This window comes from Myotis yumanensis, unplaced genomic scaffold (genome assembly GCF_028538775.1).
Source record: "Myotis yumanensis isolate MYYU_CA2020_CCGP unplaced genomic scaffold, mMyoYum1.0.hap1 SCAF_2, whole genome shotgun sequence".
Lineage (NCBI taxonomy): Eukaryota > Metazoa > Chordata > Mammalia > Chiroptera > Vespertilionidae > Myotis > Myotis yumanensis.
The window spans coordinates 139,644,229-139,664,919 of record NW_027223753.1 but is presented as its reverse complement, the minus strand read 5'-3'; the positions used below and the strand labels follow the sequence as shown (position 1 = coordinate 139,664,919).

The window sequence follows — 20,691 nt, the reverse complement described above, 5'->3', positions numbered from 1 at the left end:
TTGAGAACAGTGGCTTTGTAATATAGCTGTATATCTGGTATTGTGATTCCTCTAATTTTGCTCTTTCAAAGGATTGCTGCAGCTATTCAGGGTTTTTTTTTATTCCATATGAATTTCTGGAGAGTTTGTTCTAGGTCTGTGAAATATGCTGTTGGTATTTAACGGGGAGTGCATTAAATCCATAGATTGCTTTGGGTAGCATGGACATTTTAATGATGTTGATTCTACAAATCCATGAACACAGTATGTTCTTCCATTTGTTTATGTCTTCCTCTATCTCTTTTTTTAGCGACCTGTAGTTTTCCCAGGTATAGGTGTTTTACCTCCTTAGATAAGTTTATTCCTAGGTATCTTAATTTTTTGTTGCAATGGTAAATGGGGTTGTTTTTGTAGTTTTTTTTAGTTTCTCTTTCTGTAAGTTCATTATTGGTGTATAAAAATGCCATAGATTTCTGAGTTTTAATTTTGTATCCTGCTGCATTGCCGAATTCATTTAGAAGTCTGATAGTTTTTTGATGGAGTCTTTCATGTCATCTGTGAATAATGAGAGTTTTACTTCTCCTTTTCCAATATGAATGTCTTTTATTTACTTACTCTTATCTAATCTCTATGGCTAGCACTTCCAGTACTATGTCAAACAGGAGTGGTGAGAGTGGGCATCCATGTCTTGTTCCTGTTCTTAGGGGAAATGGTTTTAGATTTTGCCCATTGAGTATGATGGCTGTAGGATTGTCATAGAAGGCTTTTATTATGTTGAGGTATGATCCCTCTATTCCCACTTTGCTGAGAGTTTTTATCAGGAAAAGGTGTTGGATTGTGTCAAATGTCTTTTCTGTGTCAAGCGATACGATTATGTGATTTTTGCCTCTCAGTTTGTTTATGTGATGTATCACGTTTATTGATTTGTGGATATTGTACCAGCCTTGCATCCCCAGAATAAATCCCTCTTATTGGTGTATGATCTTTCTAATGCAATGCTGGATCCAATTTGCTAGAATTTTGTTAATGATTTTAGCAGCTATGTTTATCAGGGATATTGGCCTGTAATTCTCTTTCTTTGTAGTGTATTTATCTGGTTTGGGATTAGGATAATGCTAGCTTCATAGAAAGAGCTTGGAAGTGTTTTTCCTCTTAAATTTTTTTTGAACAGTCTGAGAAGGATAGGTTTTAGTTCTTCTTTGAGTGTTTGATAAAACTTCCCTGTGAAGCTGTCCGGTCCAGGGCTTTTGTTTGTTGGAAGTTTTTTTTTTTTATTACTGTTTCAATTTCATCAGTAGTTATCGGTCTATTAAGGTATTTTTATTCTTCCTGGTTGAGTCTTGGAAGCTTGTATTTTTCTAGGAATATGTCCATTTTGTCTAGGTTGTCCAGTTTATTGGAGTAGAGTTGTTCATATTTTTTTAATAATCCTTTGTATGTCTGTGGTGTCAGTTGTTACTTCGCCTCTTTCATTTCTGATTTTATTTATTTGGGTCCTCTCTCTTTGTTTCTTGGTGAGCCTGGCTAGAGGTTCATCAATCTTGTTTATCCTTTCAAAGAACCAGCTCTTGCTTTTATTGAACTTCTGTGTTGTTTCTTTGTTGTTGTTGCTGTTGTTTTTGTCTTTATTTCATTTATTTCTGCTCTGATCTTTATTATTTCCTTCCTTCTGCTTACTCTGGGATTCTCTTATTGCTCTTTTTCTAATTCTTTAAGTTGTAGGGTTAAATAATTTATTACAAGTTTTTCTTATTTTTTGGAGGTAGGCCTGTAGTCTATGAACTTTCCTCTCAGGACTGCTTTTATTGTGTCCCATTGATTTTAGATTGTTGTGATTTCATTGTCATTTGTTTCCAGGATGCTTTTATTTCTTATTTGATCTCTTTGGTAACCCAATCATTGTTTAATACTATGCTATTCAGCCTTCAATTGTTTGATTTTTTTCATTGTTTTAACTGTAGTTGATTTCTGATTTTATGCCCTGTGATCTGAGAAGATGCTTGATATGATTTCTACTTTCTTGAATTTGAAGATACTTTGCCTGTGTCCTAATATGTGGTTTATCTTGAAAATGTCCCATGTGCACTTGAGAAGAATGTACATTCTGTAGCTTTGGGGTGAAGTGTTCTGACGATGTCAATTTCATCTGATCTAGTGAGGCATTTAGGATTGCTGTTTCTTTGCTGATTTTTTGTTTAGAGGATTATCCAGTGGTGTCAATGGGGTATTAAAGTCCCCTACTATGATTGTATTGCTGTAGATCTATCCCTTGATATTTTCCAGAATTTTTTTTTATATATTTGGGTGCTCTTGTATTGGGTGCATATACATATGTTTACCAGAGTTATATCCTCTTATTGTATCGATCCCTTTAGTATTATGAAGTGGCCCTCCTTATCTATTGTTATGTCCTTCACTTTCAGGTCTATTTTGTCAGATATAAGTATTGCTACCCCGGCTTTTTTTTCATTTCCATTTGCCTGAAAATTTTTTTCCCATCTCTTCACTATCAGTCTGTGTGAGTCCTTTGTTCTGAAGTGGATCTCTTTTAGACCCAAATATATGGGTCATGTTTTCTTATCCATTCAGCTACCCTAGGTCTTTTGATTGGAGCATTTAATCCATTTACATTTAAGGTTATTATTGATAGGTACTTGTTTGTCGCCATTTTCATTCTTTATGCCTGTGTTCCTTCTTCCCTAGATTTCTTCTTTTTACAGTAGCCCCTTTAGCATTTCTTGCATTGCTTCCTTGGTGGTAATAAACTCCCTTAGCCCATTTTTGGACACTAATTCTTGGATTAAATCCCTTGCTTTCATCACTTTGTATATTTCATTCCATTCCTTTTGACTTGTTGTGTTTCTGTTGAGAAACCAGTTGATATTCTAATGGGAGATCCCTTGTAGATAACTTTCTGTCTCTATCTGGCAGCCTTTAAGATTCTCACTTTGTCACTGATGTTTGTCAGTTTAATTATGATATGTCTTGTTTCAGTCTTTTGGGGTTCTTCTTGTATGGTGCCCTGTGTGCTTCTTGGACTTGTGTGACTTTTTTCTTCTCAATATTAGGGACGTTTTCTGTCATTATTTCTTCAAACAGGTTTTCTATTCTTTGCTCTGCTTCCTCTCCTTTTGGAAACCCTATTGTGCTGATGTTGTTTCATTTCCTGTTGTCCCAAAACTCCCTTAGGCTCTCCTCCTGCTTTATAAGTTTTCTTTCCAGTTCGTCCTGTGCTTGGGTGGTGTTTTGTACCTTGTCTTCTAATTCACTGATGCAGTCCTCAGCTTCTTCTAGTCTACTGTTAATGCTTTCTATTGTGTTCTTTAGTGTGGCTATGCCATTCTTCATTTCCTCTTGATTCTTCTTCATTTCCTCTTGATTCTTACACATGTTGTTGAATTTGTCTTCCATCCTTTTAGTGTCCTTATAACCATTGCTCTGAATTCTTTCTCTGACAAATTGCTTGCCTCCATTTTGTTTATTTCCTTTTCTGTGATTACTCCTTTTCTTGCAATGGGGGTTGTCTCTTTGTCTCCCCATTTTTTCTGTCCCTTTGTGATTGTTTCTATGTATTAGATCAAACTGCTATGCCACCCAGATTTTTTGAGTTTGTGTTATATAGTAGATGTTTTGTGGGGTGCAGTGGTGCAATCTCTCAGGTCTTCTAGGATGGATATTCTAGGGATGCCCCCTTCTTGGGATATTTGGGTTTTCTTTGTGTAGTTGGGTCTTGATTGTTATTGTCCTGTTTGTGGATGGAGAGTCCTCTCAGGGTGTCTGGTTATGTGGCTCGCTGTCTACCACGTTGATCGAACAGCACAAAATACAACTCAACAAGTCACAACACAAAGGGAACAAAACACGAATGTACTCATGACCAATAACCCCACTATAAGTGATCAGAGAAAGAAAATTAAAAGAGCGAAAAGAGAGCAAAAATGATATGGAAAAAAAGAAAAGGTAAGAGAGAAAAGAGAAAGAAGGAAAAGGAAGAAAAAATATATGGGTAGAAAACACCACAGAACAAACAGATAAACCAAAAAATGCAAATAACAAATACCTAGAAAAATAAAAATAGAATGAAGAAAAAATAATGTGAAAAAAGTAAAAAATAATAAACTAAGAAAATAAAGAAGAAAAAATTTTAAATAAAAGATAAAGAAAAAATAAAATAAAATGAAAAAGTGTCATTTGTTTCAGCCAAGTTTTAATGCCCCACGGGGGCTGGTTTAAGATCCCATTCTTTGTTCTGTCTGTCATTTATCAGTTTCCTGTTAGGTAGTCAGCACCATGTTGAAGTTCCAAGTGATCCACTGCTCCTCTCTTTGTGTCAATTTCCACAGCCTTGCCTGCAAGCAGGTGGGACCAATCTGCCCACTTAGCCTGTCTCCCTGCTGTCAATCATAATCTCTCAAGTGGCTGATTCTGACAGGGCTATAGGTAGGGAAGGTATTGTATTGCTTTCTGGGACTGAAAGACCTCTCTTCAACCCAGTCCCTGAGGGCTCTTCAAGGCTATTCAGATTTTTTGTGTCCTTTGTTCTGCTCAGGGTTTAGTCTCAGTGTGGCTGTATTTTTTCCCTTGAGGCTGCTGGGAGGGGCTGACTTTTCAGGAGAAAAATGGCTGCTTAGGTCCAGAGGGTCAGGAATGTCCCAGTGCCAGACTCCTGGTTACCTCTCCCTCACCAGCTCTCCTCCTCAGCCTTTCCCCAGATTCCACAAGTCCATACCTCCACCTGAACCACAGTCACAGGTGAGTGTTTGCATGTGAAAGGTCCTATGAACTGGGCTTAGCGAATAAAAGCAAAGACCAAACAGAGGCAAAACAACTGCACGACTGCTAGTTTGTATCCCCCTGGCACGGCATGGCTCTGGCAGTTCTTCAGGCCACCCCTCTGGGCTCAGCCTCTCGCAGATATGGACTTAGATCTAGAATCCCCTGCTGCCATCAGCCCTGTGGACTTCCTTTCCACAGTCAGGTTTTACACCTGTCCTCAAGGGACGCGGACTTGGTGCAGCGCAGGTTCCTTCTAACCCTCTTGTCCCGGTGCTCAGGAGACTCTCTTCAGGCCATATCCGGATCCTACCATTCTCCAGGCGTCCTCTGCCCTTCTCGGCTACGAATTGTGTCACCAGCTGTTGTATTGCTTTTACAAAACCTTCTGTGAATATCAACCTTTTCAGCTTCTAGAGTCCTCTTCAGTGATCCTCAGTAAGATTTCCTTAAATGTCACTTCCTCAGAAGATCTCAGAGAGCAGAATAGTGTGGCATAATTCTTCAGGGTCCATTGGTTGATTCTTGTAAGTGTCCTGACTGGTGATCAAACCTGTAACTTTGGCATATCTGGATGATGCTCTAACCAACTGAGCTACCCAGCTAGGGCCAGCACAGTCTTTTGTCATCAGGATTTGAGGAATGTTCATGTCACTCCTGAGTTAATGCTTTACTCCAGTCACAGAAAGCACAGTAGGAAATTACCTCAAATAGGTGTTGCTGTGAACTTGCTTCCTTAAAAACTACAGTGGAACCTTGGTTCTCAAACTTAACTCATTCTGGAAATCTGTTCAAGAAGCAATTTGTTCGAAACTGAATCATTTTTTCCCAGTAGAAAGAATGTAAATTGAATTAATTGGGTGCAGACCCCCAAATAATTCCCTGTTTTAATCTTCCTTATATACAAATACCTCTTTTCTTAAATTTATCAAACCAACCCCTAGTAGCCTTAAATGAGTCACTTCCAGCCCGCCTTCTCAGGGTGTCTTTCAGGAGGTCAGTATAGGACAGTGATTGGCAAACTCATTAGTCAACAGAGCCAAATATCAACAGTACAACGATTGAAATTTCTTTTGAGAGCCAAATTTTTTAAACTTAAACTATATAGGTAGGTACACTGTTATTAACTTAATTAGGGTACTCCTAAGGCTTAGGAAGAGCCACACTCAAGGGGCTCTCGAGCCGCATGTGGCTCTCGAGCCGCAGTTTGCCGACCACAGGATTAATTCATCACATAATGGATGACCACGAATGTTTGTGTATTAAGCTGTTTACTGCTCTCCTGACGAAGCCTGGCACCTGCCACCCTATCCCCTTCATTTATTTTTGTTTTCTCTGCCTCTCACAATGCCCTTTCAAATTGTGGAGACAAGTGCTCCATTCAGGAGACACACAGGCCTCACCTGTGCCAAGCACGGAGGAGAGTTAGACATGACTCTAAGCAGTGTGACTTGTGGAGTCACCAGATCACGAGGCAGAGTGAGTGCCACCCACTCAGGTCATTGTTTCTGTGGCAGCTGCTGGTTGCTGCTGGCCAGCGTCCCCAGGTGTGGCAGGGAGGACCCAGATAGCCGTGTGCACTGTGGGTCAACTAGGTTTCCAGGCATTGGGGGACGTCTGAAAAGAGCCAGACTGTGGCATCCCCAGCACAGTAATCCAAGCCCTTCTAGAGTGCCCTTCAGTTCACCTTGGGCCCCTCAGTACCTCACCTTTCCCATCTCCCTTGCCTTACATCCAGAAATCCTCACATGTGCACAGGACTTGGAGGAGGTGCTGTCATAGCTCGGGGCTGCTGTGAGGACATCTGTTTCCTGCCTGAGAGGCGGCTCAGTAGTGGCACCGAGCTCCCAGGGCGTTTGCTTCCCTCTAGGCCTGCTGCCTGGCTCTGCTTTCTGACCGATCCTTTCTGTCTTGCAGGATGCCACCTGTGGAAATGAAACGAAGAAATAAGATCCAGCTGTGTTCATCAAAGCCAGCATTTGCCTCTCTCCTGAGGTAAACCCATGAAAGAAACTGTGGCATGCAAAGTGTTTGGCATGCGTTTGCAATCATTTCCAGTTACACTGGCTTACTTCCTTCCCACACAAAGCTTAGCGATTTAACGTGGACACCCTACATTTAAGGAAGAGCTTGAATCTCCCGTCTCCTTTTGTGCTTAGTCATACATTTTAAGAAAAGTCAGACCAGTGTTGCTTTCACACAGGTGCGATTAGGGAGGTCTGTTTGGTTTGATCATAGAAAAGTGAACTGTGTTTTAAGGTTTTATCCCCCCACCTTGTGTCCCCATGTTATTTTCCATCCTTATTTGTGGCTTCTTCCCCCTCACCTCTAAGTTAAGTTTTTCAGTCAAAACTTTCACTGACTATTAATGAACTACTACACATTCATCACTATAGAATGTAATAATGATTATTCATTATGGTTGTCAGGACTTGTAGGGAATTTACTCTTCTATCCACAAATAATTTTTGCCTCTGTCACCTCAATTTTAACAGGCTAGTCAAGATGATTCTGGATAATAATTATCTAGTCTGGGCATGATTAATTGTATAAAACAGGCATGAGGTGTGTTTTTTTTAAACATCTTACCTATTAAGGATAAAAGTCACATTTTCTATTTTTATTTTGTTTTATTATATTATTGCACCTTTCCAATACTAGTTCTTTACCTTTTGGAAGCTGCAGATCCCGTTAAAATCAACCAACTCTCTGGAAATCTGCAGATATATAAACTATTTCTGCATATGGTTATAGGTGAGCCACCACTGCTTGTAGTCTGTCCATGGGGGATGTCTGGTTAGGGCCACTGAAAGACTTGAAGAGAGATCTTATACTTTTTTTACCATGACCCATAGGAAAAAGTACATTTTACTTTTATAATTTAGTATACAAGCATATTTACAATGAGAAGAAAGAATTTTTACCTCATACTCAAGATGCCCTGTATTCTGTTCTATTTACTTAAAAAAAATAGTAAAGAGACTATTTAATATTTAAGTGTTTGACCTATGAACCAGGCGGTCATAGTTCGATTCCCGGTTAGGGCAAATCCTGGAGATGCAGGCTCCATCCCCAGAAGGGGCGTGAAGGAGGCAGCCTATCAATGATTCTCTCTCATCATTGATGTTTCTATCTCTCTCTCTTTCTCTCTCTCTCTCTCTCTCCCTTCCTCTGTGAAATCAGTAAAAAAACTGTTGATCATAAGTCACAAAATTGATTTTATGAACCACCTGTGGGCTGCAGACTGAAGCTTTAAAAAGCTACTCTAGAATCAAGGTATTCTTACACTTTATTTCCTTCCTGAGAAAACCCTACGGGGTTAAAGTATTTATGAAGCTTTGCTCAGTACGTGCAGAAGTCTGCAGTCTAATGGACAAGTAGACTTGGCATTTGTCCTGTGAGTTGTACTCGCTGGGAGTGGTGCGAACTCCTCTGCACGGAGAAATCAGGAGCAGCTCTGCTGAGAAAGAAACCTGGAGGTGTTGCCTGCAGTGCTGTAAACAGTTAATGTGGATTTCAGCTTTGTCAGATATGGGTCAGTGACCGCCGTGATACTGTCTAGTTACTTCACTTCTCATAGCTTCAGTTTCTGTCTAAACTGACTCAGACTTTACTGACCACTCCAAGCGTCCGTTCATAGATGTAACAATAGCAGAAATGTAATGTAATATGATACATCCTATATAATAAGAGAAACATGCAAATTAATTGTCCCTCTGCTATGCTCAAGCCATGCCCACCAGCCAATCAGGAGTGGTTATGCAAATTAACCCAACTAAGATGGCTGTGGCCACGGAGCTGGAGCGAGCAGGAGGCTTGGGTTGCCCCTGGCGATGGAGGAAGCCAAGCTTCCTGCCTGCCCTGACGGGACCTGGGCTCCGATCACAGCTACAAAGTTTCAATTATAGAAGATAAATAAATCCCAGAAAAAAAAGAAAAAGAAAAAAGGAGAGGTTGGGAGCTTGGGTCGCCGGGGGTGTGTGGCCAGCCTGAAAACAGCCCTCAGCCCCTCACCCAGGCTGGCCACACCCACATGGGGTGAAGGTCCCCGCTGGGGGGCTTGGTCAGCCTGGAAAAAGCCATCAGCCCCTCACCCAGGCTGGCCAGGCACCCCAGTGGCGACCCCCACCCTGAAGGGGGTGTGGCCACCCTGAAAACAGCCCTCAGCCCCTCACCCAGGCTGGCCAGGCACCCAAGCGGGACCCCCACCCTGATCTGGGACACCCTTCAGGGCAAACCAGCCGGCCCCCACCTGTGCACCAGGCCTCTATCCTATATAATAAAAGGGTAATATGCAAATTGACCCTAACAGCAGAACGACTGGTCACTATGACACACACTCACCACCAAGGGGCAGGCGCTCAATGCAGAGCTGTCCCCTGGTGGTCAGTGCACTCCCACAGGGGGAGCTCTGCTCAGCCACAAGCCAGGCTGATGGCTTCCAGGACAGTGGTGGTGATGGGAGCCTCTCCCGCCTCCTCAGCAGTGCTAAGGATGTCCGACTGCAGTTTAGGCCTGCTCCCCGCTGGCAAGTGGACATCCCCCAAGGGCTCCTGGGCTGCCAGAGGGATGTCTGACTGCCACCTTAGGCCGATCCCCCGGGGAGCAGGCATGAGCCAGCAGATGGACATCCCCCAAGGGGTCCCAGACTGCGAGAGGGCACAGGCCGGGCTGAGGGACCCCCCCTCCGAGTGCACAAATTTTTGTGCACCAGGCCTCTAGTTATAATATAATACACAGTAATATAATACAGTGTACTACAAGCATGTCAAACTCAAAGGCTAACATGGGCCAAATAAACAAGGTTTAAGTTTATGTGGGCCACACAAAAAAAGCTTCAATTTTCAGAGAAAGGTAGATTTATTTCAATAGAGACATGCTGAATACAAAGGGCTGAAATAAATGAGTAATCGTTAACATAAAATAATAGAACATTTTAATAAAAATTAAATTTTTCTTGAACATTAACTTACCAGACACTGGATAACTGCACAAATTAATAAGTATAACGCAAACAAACCTATTTTTCTTGTTCTCCAAAAGCGAAATATTTCCTGTTGTGCACACCAAACAAGTCAGTTCAAGACTAATGACGTGGCAATTGGATGCTAAAATCTTCGCTGCTAGTGTTAGTGGCAAGAAATGGTGTGCCTGCACTTAAGGCATGTAAGGGAAATGAATGCAACGCGATTATAGTAATCAGTCATTAGCGAACGTTGTAGTTTGTAAATAATTATGTATAACAGGATATTGTAAAAATTAAGTTATAAAATTTTTATTAAAATGTTTCTTTTTTAAACTGATCATTTTTTTCCAAGAAAAATGATTTTAAATATAATAACCTTACATGCAATAAACATTAATATTTCAAGAAAAACAATTTTAAGTATATGCAATAGAAATTAATATTTCAAGAAAAAATATTTCAAATATAATATTACCAAAACTGTACTAACATAGTGTAATATCACAAAAGTTGTAGGAAATATTAAAAATCTGCAAATAACAGGATTACTTCTAAAATACTTATTTTCTTTTTTTTTTTTTAATCTGGCTCTATTTTGATTTATCAGTTTATGTTGTTCATTATATTCCACATATGAGTGAGATCATGTGATATTTATCTTTCTCCAACTGGCTTATTTTGCTTAGCATAATGCTCTGTCCATCCATGCTGTTGCAAATGGTAAGAGTTCTTTCTTTTTTACAGCAGCATAGTATTCCACTGTACCATAGTTTTTTAATCCACTCATCTGCTGATGGACACTTAAGCTGTTTCCAAATCTTAGCTATGGTAAATTGTACTTCTATGAACATAGGGGTGCATATACCCTTTCTGATTGGTGTTTCTTATTTCTTGGGATATATTCCTAGAAGTGGAGTTACTGGGTCAAATGGGAGTTCTATTTTTAATTTTTTGAGGAAACTCCATACTGTTTTCCACAGTGGCTGAAACAGTTTGCATTCCCACCAGCAGTGCAAGAGGGCTCCTTTTTCTCCGCATCCTCCTCAGCACTTGTCATTTGTTGATTTGTTGATGACAGCTATTCTGACAGGTGTAAGATGGAACCTCATTGTCATTTTGATTTGCATCTCTCTGATAATTAGTGACTTTGAGCATGTTTTCATATGTCTCTTGGCCTTCTGTATGTCTTCTTTCGAAAAGTGTCTATTGAGGTCCTTTGCCCATTTTTTGATTTGATTGTTTATCTTCCTTTTGTTAAGTTGTATGAGTTCCCTGTAAATTTTGTAGATTAAACCCTTATCTGAAATAGCATTGGCAAATATATTCTCCTATGCAGTGGTCTTTCTTGTTGTTTTGTTGATAGTTTCTTTTTCTGTGCAGAAGCGTTTTATTTTTATGTAGTCCCATTTATTTATTTTCTCCTTGATTTCCATTTCTTTAGGAGCTATATCAGTAAAAATATTGCTACGACATATGTCTGCAATTTTGCTGCCTCTGGAGTCTTGTAGGTTTTTATGGTTTCCCGTCTTACATTCAAGTCCTTTGCCATTTTGAGTTTGTTTTTGTGTGGTGTAAGTTGGTGATCTAGTTTCATTTTTTTGCATGTATCCGACCAAATTTCCCAGCACCATTTATTAAAGAGGCTGTTTTGACTCCAGTGTATGCTCTTGCCCCCTTTGTTGAATATTAATTGAGTATAATGGCTTGGGTCAATTTCTGAGTCCTCTATTCTGTTCCATTGGTCTATATGTCTGTTCTTGTGCCAGTACCAGGCAGTTTTGAGAACCATGGCTTGGTAATATAGTTTGATGTCTGGTATTGAGATCCCTCCAACTTTGTTCTTCTTTCTCAGGATAGCTGTGGCTATTCGGGGTCTTTTTTTATTCCAGATGAATTTTTGGAGAGTTTGTTCTAGATCTTTGAAATATACCATTGGTATTTTAATAGGTATTGCATTGAATCTATAGATTGCTTTAGGTAGTATGGACATTTTAATGATGTTGAGTCTACCAATCCATGAACATGGTATGTTCTTCCATTTGTTTATGTCTTCCTCTATCTCTTTTTTAAATGTCCTGTAATTTTCCAAGTACAGGTCTTTTACGTCCTTGGTTAAGTTTATTCCTAGGTATCTTAATTTTTTTGGTGCAATGGTAAATGGGATTTTTTTTTTCATTTCTCTTTCTGTGAGTTCATTATTGGTGTATAAAAATGCCATAGATTTCTGGGTGTTAATTTTGTATCCTGCTACATTGCCAAATTCACTTATTAGGTCTAGTAGTTTTTTGATAGAGTCTTTGGGGTTTTCTATGTATAATATCATCACGTCTGCAAATTAGGACAGTTTTACTTCTTTTCCAATTTGGATGCCTTTTATTTTTTTCTTCTTGTCTGATGGCTATGGCTAATACTTCCAGTACTATGTCGAACAAGAGTGGTGAGAGTGGGCATCCCTGTCTTGTTCCTGTTCTTAGGGGAAATGGTTTTAGTATTTGCCCATGGAGTATGATGTTGGCTGTGGGTTTGTCATATAGGACTTTTATTATGTTGAGGTATTATCCCTCTATTCCCACTTTGCTGAGCGTTTTTATCAAGAAAGGGTGTTGAATTTTGTCAAATGCTTTTTCTGCATCAATTGATATGATTATGTGATTTTTGTCTCTCAGTTTGTTTGTGTGATATATCACATTTATTGATTTGTTGATATTGAACCATCCTTGCATCCCTGGGATAAATCCTACTTGGTCATGGTGTATGATCTTTCTGATGTACTGCTGGATCTGATTTACTAGAATTTTGTTGAGGATTTTGGCATCTATGTTCATGAGAGATATTGGCCTGTAATTCTCTTTCATTGTGTTGTCTTTATCTGGTTTTGGTATTAGGGTGATGCTGGCTTCATAGAATGTGCTTGGAAGTGTTCCTTCCTCTTGAATTTTTTGTAATAGCCTGGTTTTAGTTCTTCCTTGAATGTTTGGTAAACTCCCCTGTGAAGCCCTCTGGCCCCGGGCCTTTGTTTTCTGGAAGCTTTTTGATGACTGCTTCCATTTCTTCTATAGTTATCGGCCTATTGAGACTTTTAGAATCTTCCTGATTGAGTTTTGGAAGGTTGTATTTTTCTAGGAATATGTCCATTTCCTCCAGGTTGTCTAGTTTGTTAGAATAGAGTTGTCCATCGTATTTTTTAACAATCCTTTGTATTTCTGTGGGGTCTGTTGTTATTTCGCCTCTTTCATTTCTGAGTTTGTTTATTTGGGTCCTCTCTCTTTGCTTCTTGGTGAGCCTGGCTAGAGGTTCATCAATCTTGTTTATCCTTTCAAAGAACCAGCTCTTGCTTTCATTGATCTTCTGTATTGTTTTTTTTGGTCTCTATGTCGTTAATTTCTGCTCTAATCTTTATTATCTCCTTCCTTTTGGATCAGTGGTTCTCAACCTTCCTAATGCCGTGACCTTTTAATACAGTCCCTCATGTTGTGGTGACCCCCAACCATAAAATTATTTTCGTTGCTACTTCTTAACTGTAATTTTGCTACTGTTATGAATCGCAATGTAAATATCTGATATGCAAGATGTATTTAGGCGACCCCTGTGAAAGGGTCGTTCGACCCCCAAAGGGGTTGCGATCCACAGGTTGAGAACCGCTGTTCTGAATACAGTGCGCTTTTCTTGTTGCTCTCTTTCTAATTCTTTGAGTTGTAGAGTTAGATGATTTACTACCATTTTTTCTTGTTTTTTGAGGTAGGCCTGTAGAGCTATAAACTTCCCTCTCAGGTCTGCTTTCATTGTGTCCCGTAGATTTTGGACTGTTGTGTTTTTATTGTCATTAGTGCCTATGATGTTTTAAATTTTTCTTTGATCTCTTTGGTAACCCAATCATTGTTTAATAGCATGCTTTTCAGCTTCCAAGTGTTTGAATTTTTTGGATTGTTTTTATTGTAGTTTATTTCTAATATTATGCAATTGTGGTATGAGAAAATGCTTGATATGATTTCAATCTTCTTCAATTTTGGAAGACTTTGTTTGTTACCCAATATGTGGTCTATTTTTGAAAATGTCCCATGTGTACTTGAGAAGAACGTATATTCCGTGGCTTTGGGTGAAATGTTCTGAAGATGTCAGTTAAGTCTATTTGATCTAGTGAGTCATTTAGAATTGCTGTTTCTTTGCTGATTTTTTGTCTAGAGGATTTATCCAGTGATGTCAGTGATGTATTAAAGTCCCCTACTATGATTGTATTGTTGTCGATCTCTCCCTTGATATCTTCCAGGAGTTTTTTTTATGTATGTGGGTGCTCCTGCATTGGGTGCATATATGTTTATCAGGGTTATATCCTCTTGTTGTATTGATCCCTTTAGTATTATGAAGTGGCCTTCCTTATCTCTTGTTATGGCCTTCACTTTGAGGTCTATTTTGTCAGATATAAGTATTGCTACTCCAGCTTTCCTTTTTCATTTCAATTTGCCTGAAAGATATTTTTCCCCATTATTTCATTTAGAAATAAAATGTAAGCCATCTAGCACAAAGTTTGACTGGCAATAGACATTAGTCATTGGTCATCATATCATCACCCCTACCAACTCCAAAGAATAGAGTCGTTTATTGCCTTGCTCTCTGGATGCAAAGTCATCTGTAGTTCACTTTCCCAAGTTGGGAAGATCTTGTGTCTCCTCTCAATCATAAGTCAGGTGACCTGACACTTCATCTTCTCTGAGCAGATCCTGAACTTGGGCATCCATCCTGGTGTACATAGGACCTTTCAAGATTGGCTGGACCTGCAAGGCTGCTATCACTATGACAACTAAATCTGGGAAACACATCATGTGTAAAGCAGGAAGGGCTGGTCTTCCACCTGTTTCCTTAGTTTGAGTACATGTGAGGTTTTAGCTCAGTTCTGAAAAATGTTAGTGGCTCATGAGTGGCAAAGCCTGGATAAAACTGAAGCCGGTTCACCCCTACTCCATTCTGTCATGTAGCATCTGAAATATAAGGGGCACTCTGATCTCCACCTGTAGTTTTTAGACTAAGAGAAAGCGAAGGTGTTGAGTCTGAAAAGAGGGGGCTCTGTGTGGGAATTGGGGGGAGGATTAGCTTGATTTGCTCTGTAGCATTCAGTCCTCTGGTAGATAAAAATAGTATTTTAATGAGTGTCACCTATTCCTTTTCTTTAATTAAAAAAATTATTTTCCTATTAGATAATGGTGTGTAAAGAATTAGTTTGGAGTTTGAATTCATTCAATCATTTATTAAATGTATGTTGTCTGCCTACTCTGCCAGGCACTAAAAGTGAGAAAAAGCAGAGGCACCCCCTACTCTCATCAAACATTCTTTTGTTTGAGAGAGCACTTGGAGAGACAGGCAATAAGAAGAAAAATGCCCGAGGTTCTTGTTCTTGAGTAAATCTTAATTTAGTGTCATCAGGAATTTAGTTCTAGCTATATCTAATTTTAATGTATGCTTTATTTTCACAGTTGACACATTCATACATACAGTGCCTTTACATTTGGGAATAGGTTGGCATTAATATTTTTATTTTCCCTTATTAGTTCCTTTGTTTCTTTCTGTATATGGCAGCTAATATTTTATCACTTGGTGTTGGTTTGTTTTAAAATTTTGTTCCCCCAAGTCCCGCCCCCTTAGCTGTTACATAGTTTTGATTCCACTACCTGGAAAGTGTTTCCATGCTGGTCATGTAGTTCCATTGCATATCCTGTTCTATGTACTATTTAAATACTACCTAAGGTGATTTTAGATAATTTAAAAATAATTATACATTTATATAGTCAATAAAACAATATGAGTAATATGCTATAGTTATTTTCAGTTGTGACTTCAAAAGCCTACAAGTGTCATGTGCACTTGGGAAAATCATTCCTTATCCTTATCTTCCAGGTTTCACCAGTTTCACCCTTTTCTTTGTGCAGCTGATTTTAAAAAACTTGCTTCCTTGTATGGTAGCGATAAGTTTGATTTGCCCTATGGGATAAGGACATCAGGTCAGTAATGTTATTCTTACCTTGCCCTATTAAATATGAGTGGTGTTTGATGTGAACTGCATGTTTATATAAAAATAAGGCCTTTTCATCTTTCTGCTTCATAATGATTTCTAAAGAATATAATTTTGGGATGGGAAGAGGGCATCCATTTTAGTATATAACTCCTTTGGAGGCAGGATAGAATAAGAGGATTAAAAAGGGTAGATTTTTATTGTTGTTGTTAAGACACTGCTTTATACTTTTGTTTTACCACCGTATTGTTAATGAGTCCTGATGCCTTACCTTATTCCAATTAGAATTAGCAGGATAACCCTGCGTGTTAACTTCCTCCCAATCTCCCATTTCACCTCTTTACTTGTGAATTTTCTTTTATTTCATCAGCAAGTTCTAGCTCCTTGATCAAGGAGCTAGATTAAAAATTTTAAATTTAATCAGCGGATGTTTTATTTTTGCTAAATTTAGAGAGAAATATTCCATCCACTAATAATGAGACACTTTCCCCTCTGCTTGAAACCTGATTGGCTTGCACAACTTTATGTTCTCCGTTTTGGGGAGACCCTAAAAGCCCAGAAGGTGACAAGCCTACAGTTTTCTGACTTAGATTTTGCTTATTGATTGTGTGTGTGTGTGTGTGTGTGTGTGTGTGTGTGTGTGTGTTTTAAAAGGTATTGAAGAGAAATGGTAATTCAATAAGGTTAAACTTGCTGCATATTGATTTCTATACTGATTTTAGTTTCAGAATTATCTGATTCTGCTAATTTGGGGATTACTTTTTATGTTTTCCCATTAAGCCCCTTATTTTTCTGGGGTTTTTGGAACATGCCCTTAGAGCATCGACCATTGTGATGTGTCTATTACGTAGTGCCAGCTAAATGCAGTTGTATCATGAATCTTCATCTCAGAAGAAATCAAATGTAGCCACACCAGTTGTAATGGCTTCGGGGGACGAGTGGGGTTAAAGGTGGCTTACTATGTACCCACGAAGCCACGATTCCTTTCACTCACAGTACTCCATTTGTTTTCTAGCGGAATATTTTCGACTTGCTCTTTCAAAGCTGCAGAGCTGTGACCTCTTTGATGAGTTTGACAAGTGAGTTCATTTCCTTGCCTCTGTTTGACTTTTAGTTTTAGCTGAAGTGGTTCAAAACATGCACCCCGATGTAAAATGTCATCACTTGGGAAAATTCCACAGCATTGGTACGTAACTAAAACATCTAGTAGTTATTTCTTGAATAAACAAACAACACTTGAAATAAACAAACTACAAAATTAGTTTAGAAGCTTTGTAATGTAATTGGCTGGCTCAAACCTTTGCAGAAGTCATGAGATGGGTAATACTAGTGCCAAGTCAGGGCGTTTTTAACCCACATTCTTTTTTTTTAACTTGTTACTGAAGAATTAATTCTCATCCCCTGTTAATCAGCTCACAGCCTCCCTCTGGGGGCTGTTTCCCACACCTTCCCGTACATTTTCTAAATTGTTCATAAGGATCGTTTCTGTTTCATTTGAATATTGGATTTCAGAAGCAGCTCTCTTCCTTTTGTTCAGAATCATATCTGAGGTAAGCAGACAGCTTGCTTAGATACACACTTTCTGACTACACATGGTAATTTCGCTTTTAGAAAATTTTGATGTCAAGTTCACCCCCTAGAAATTGAATTGCCCATTGAATTTATAGAGGTAGACTTATTTCACAAAGTTTTAAGCTACAGAGGGATGATATGGGTGGTCTGTAATGGTCTGACCTCCATTAAAAAGTAGAATGCAGAATTTTCCTTCTTGCACAAGAGAACGGAGGTGCTATTGGGGACGGGGGTGGTGCAGAAATGGGTTAGTGGACAGAGGTGTGAAAATGAAATAGAGTTTACATAACAGAGAGGAAGGAACAATGCTAGATTTTGACCGAGTTCATCTCACTCGCCTCTGCTGGGGGCCCAGATTATTGATCTATGGATTATGTTTTATATGCTGGTTCATTTCAGTTTGTACTAATTATCATTTAAAACGATGCCATCAAACTATCTCAATTTCAGTTCTTGATTGTCTATCAACAACAACCACATATATTCTCCTCTCACCTAAAGTTTAGATAGCTCTCATTTGTAGAATATTTGTGTGTGTGCAGCCCTTGGGCATCCATCTGTGCTTCATGTCAATTCTCTCTAATTTTTACCACCACCCTGAAAAGTATCCTTGATGATCTCCATTTTAACTGGAGAAACTGAGGCTAGGCAGACAACCGTACGTGTTTGTTACACCCGCTAAATGCCCGAGCCAGGATGTGACTTAGATGGATTTATCTAGTGCCTAGATTTCTTATTTACAAGTGATAATGATCATTCCTCAGACATTTACAGCAAGTATCTGCGGATATTTGAAAAGATTCTTGGCCCTGTGATGTGAACTACCGACAGGAGACTTGAGGGGATGTGAATGAAAGTTTCCTTTCTGCTTTGTTTTTGTCTTAGAACTAGACTGTGCTTTATTGAGTTGCTTTCAGAACCTCTCAGGCACAGGTGTTTATCATGTGTGCACTGGGCAGGCTGCTTCCTCTTGCTGACTTGTACTTGTCACTCTGCCCCTCCCTCCTCCCTCCCCCCCCCCCCCCCCCCCCCCCCGGTTGTCACCGAGAGTGCCCCCTCCTTGCACCTCCAACTCAGGGCAGGTTCTTAGCATCTCCAGTGTTGGGAGGGAGGTGGGTATGGTTGGAAAGGAGAGATTGGAAGTCATGAGATTATACAAGAGTCCTTCAGTCTGAAGTGGAATAAATGCAGTCAGAGACCAGAGACTCGTCAGATGGAGAGTGAATAGAAAACTTCCTTTTGGATCCCCACAGAGTGGCCTAGCCATGCACTCAGATGCTCAGCATTGCTGAGCTGTTTGCGGGACATGTGCACACCTGTTCCCTAGAGAGACTGTTCTGAAATTTGATAAAGGTGGCTGAGTCAGGAAAAGCCCAAACCTGTAGAGAATTTTTATGAGTTTATTTTTGCCAAGCTGACAACAGATGCCGGGGAGCAAGATCTCAGCTGGTCTGGAGAATGGCGCTCTTGTAGTTTATTGTATACATTACAATCAAAGGAGATTTGTCCTGGCCGGGTAGTGCAGTTAGAGTGTTGTCCCGATATACCAAGGTTGCAGGTTCGATCCCTGGTCAAGGCACATATAAGGATCAACCAATGAATGCGTAGATGATCGGAACAATGGGTTGATGTTTCTCTCTCTCCCTCTCTCTTCTTCCTCCTCTTTCTCTTTCCTTCCCTCCTTGCCTCCCTCCCTCCCTTCCTCTCTTTCTGTCTCTAAAAAAATTAATTAAAAAAAAAAGAATCAAAGGAGATCTAAGGAAGGTGCATGAAATCCATTGGTAGTAGATTAAGGGACAGGAGAAACACATACTTTTGCATTGGTGGGTGCAGGATAGTTAATAATGAACATTTGCGGCACATACAGATGGTATGTAGGGAATAACAGTGAGGATTCTGTGGTCTGGTGCTCTGGTGCTGGTGGTTATGCCTTTGAGGGGTGAGAAAAGAAGGTTACTCTGACATTTCAAAGGTATGTTATCCGGGATGCATAAGAACAGTGGACAGAGCTCACTTGTGAGGACTGACCTTTGCTAAGGAAGCTGTAGGCCTGGGACGGGACTACCTGCTGTGACCTACTCAGTGAGGGATTTGTGATCGGACCATCCTGTGCAGTTACTTTTGGTCACTGGGCTTGTCGGGCCTGCATGTGGCCCCCTGAGCCTGTCAGGCTTATTGCAGAGCCCCCTTTCCGTCCACAGTAAGAATATACCCGTGACACTATTATCTTCTCTTTGCATATTAACTTTTGAGAAGGGTTCGCAAGTATTAAATTTTACCTGTATTGTAAGTAAGTCATTCAGTGTTTGTCTGGAACCCACTGTACAATACAAAGACAGTAACAGGCCAGCCTGGGCCTGAGCAATACGTTTCAAATATATTCCAGAAAGCCAGGTATACTACCCTGCCTACTGCTGCCCAAGTCCATTCAGACTGTCCCCTGAGTGACCTACCTATACCATTTCTCCTCTAGACCTTGCAAAACTGCTCTGGAAGAAGGAGGTCTGAGAACAGCCTCTCTTTCTCAGGCAGAGGATTTGGACTCCCCTAGTGGGAGAGTCGTCCCCTATGGCCGACTGTATGCGGAGGCTAGCCCCTGGGGTGTGCGGAGGCAGCCTTGTTGGCCTGGGATTGCTCACTCTTTGTGCTGGGTCTGCAGGCCGGAGAGGAGGGACTGGGGTGCGGAGAGGTGAGAGCCATCTTTTCTCGTGCCTTTTCCTTTGGCTGCTCTCTTCAGCAATATGTGATTCTCCCTCCCTCCTCTTCATCCCTTCCAGAAAGGTTCAGGCATTTCTTTTTTGTTGTTGCTTCAAATCTGGATCCTTTGTGATCCCACCAGATATGACCCTAGCTTGGTTTACTTATCTTATTGAGCACGCGTGATACCCTCAGTTGTGGTAGGTTCCACTGGGAATGGGAGCACTCCAAATACCAGTTGCATTTATGAGATAGGAGTTTGTTTTTTCTCACAGTTGTTGCGTAAATGAAGTTGGCATGTGAGCATTCCAGGGCCAGCCCAGCAGCTGAGCCTCAGGGACCGAGGCTTCTCCATTGTGGCTCTGCATTTCTCTATCTATACAGTTTCCTCTGTAGGGTTTCCTCCTTAGGGTGTACATTCTGGCCATCAGGGAGGAGGGAGGGGGAAGAGCCCACCTCATCAGTAAGGCTGGTCTCCTTTCAGGATTTTTCCCAGAAATCACATATAATACTTCACTGCATTCATGTGAGAACTGCAGCTCTTCCCAACGCCGCATTCTGTGCCATCAGGTGGAAGCTTGAGATGACCCATGGTGGGATGATCTGTGCCATGGTGATTGGCAAATGCTACAAACACAAACGCCACAAACCCCGGCCTCTCTCATCACCCTTCTCCCTCCCAAAGAGAACTGGTTGCTAA

At 40.3% G+C, this 20,691-nt stretch overlaps 1 protein-coding gene across 4 annotated transcripts in view; it reads left to right on the top strand.

The window, feature by feature from the left end:
- ST3GAL6 (ST3 beta-galactoside alpha-2,3-sialyltransferase 6) overlaps window positions 1-20,691 on the top strand; it is an 87,043-nt gene that overhangs the window by 43,958 nt on the left and 22,394 nt on the right. For 3 of the 4 annotated variants that reach the window (XM_070406109.1, XM_070406107.1, XM_070406108.1), the window contains 3 exons: window positions 6,670-6,747; window positions 15,608-15,711; window positions 16,738-16,801. In XM_070406109.1, coding sequence (XP_070262210.1) covers window positions 6,670-6,747; window positions 15,608-15,711; window positions 16,738-16,801 — 246 coding nt within the window. The remainder of the gene's footprint in view (window positions 1-6,669; window positions 6,748-15,607; window positions 15,712-16,737; window positions 16,802-20,691) is intronic. The other variant, XM_070406110.1, reaches the window with a different exon arrangement.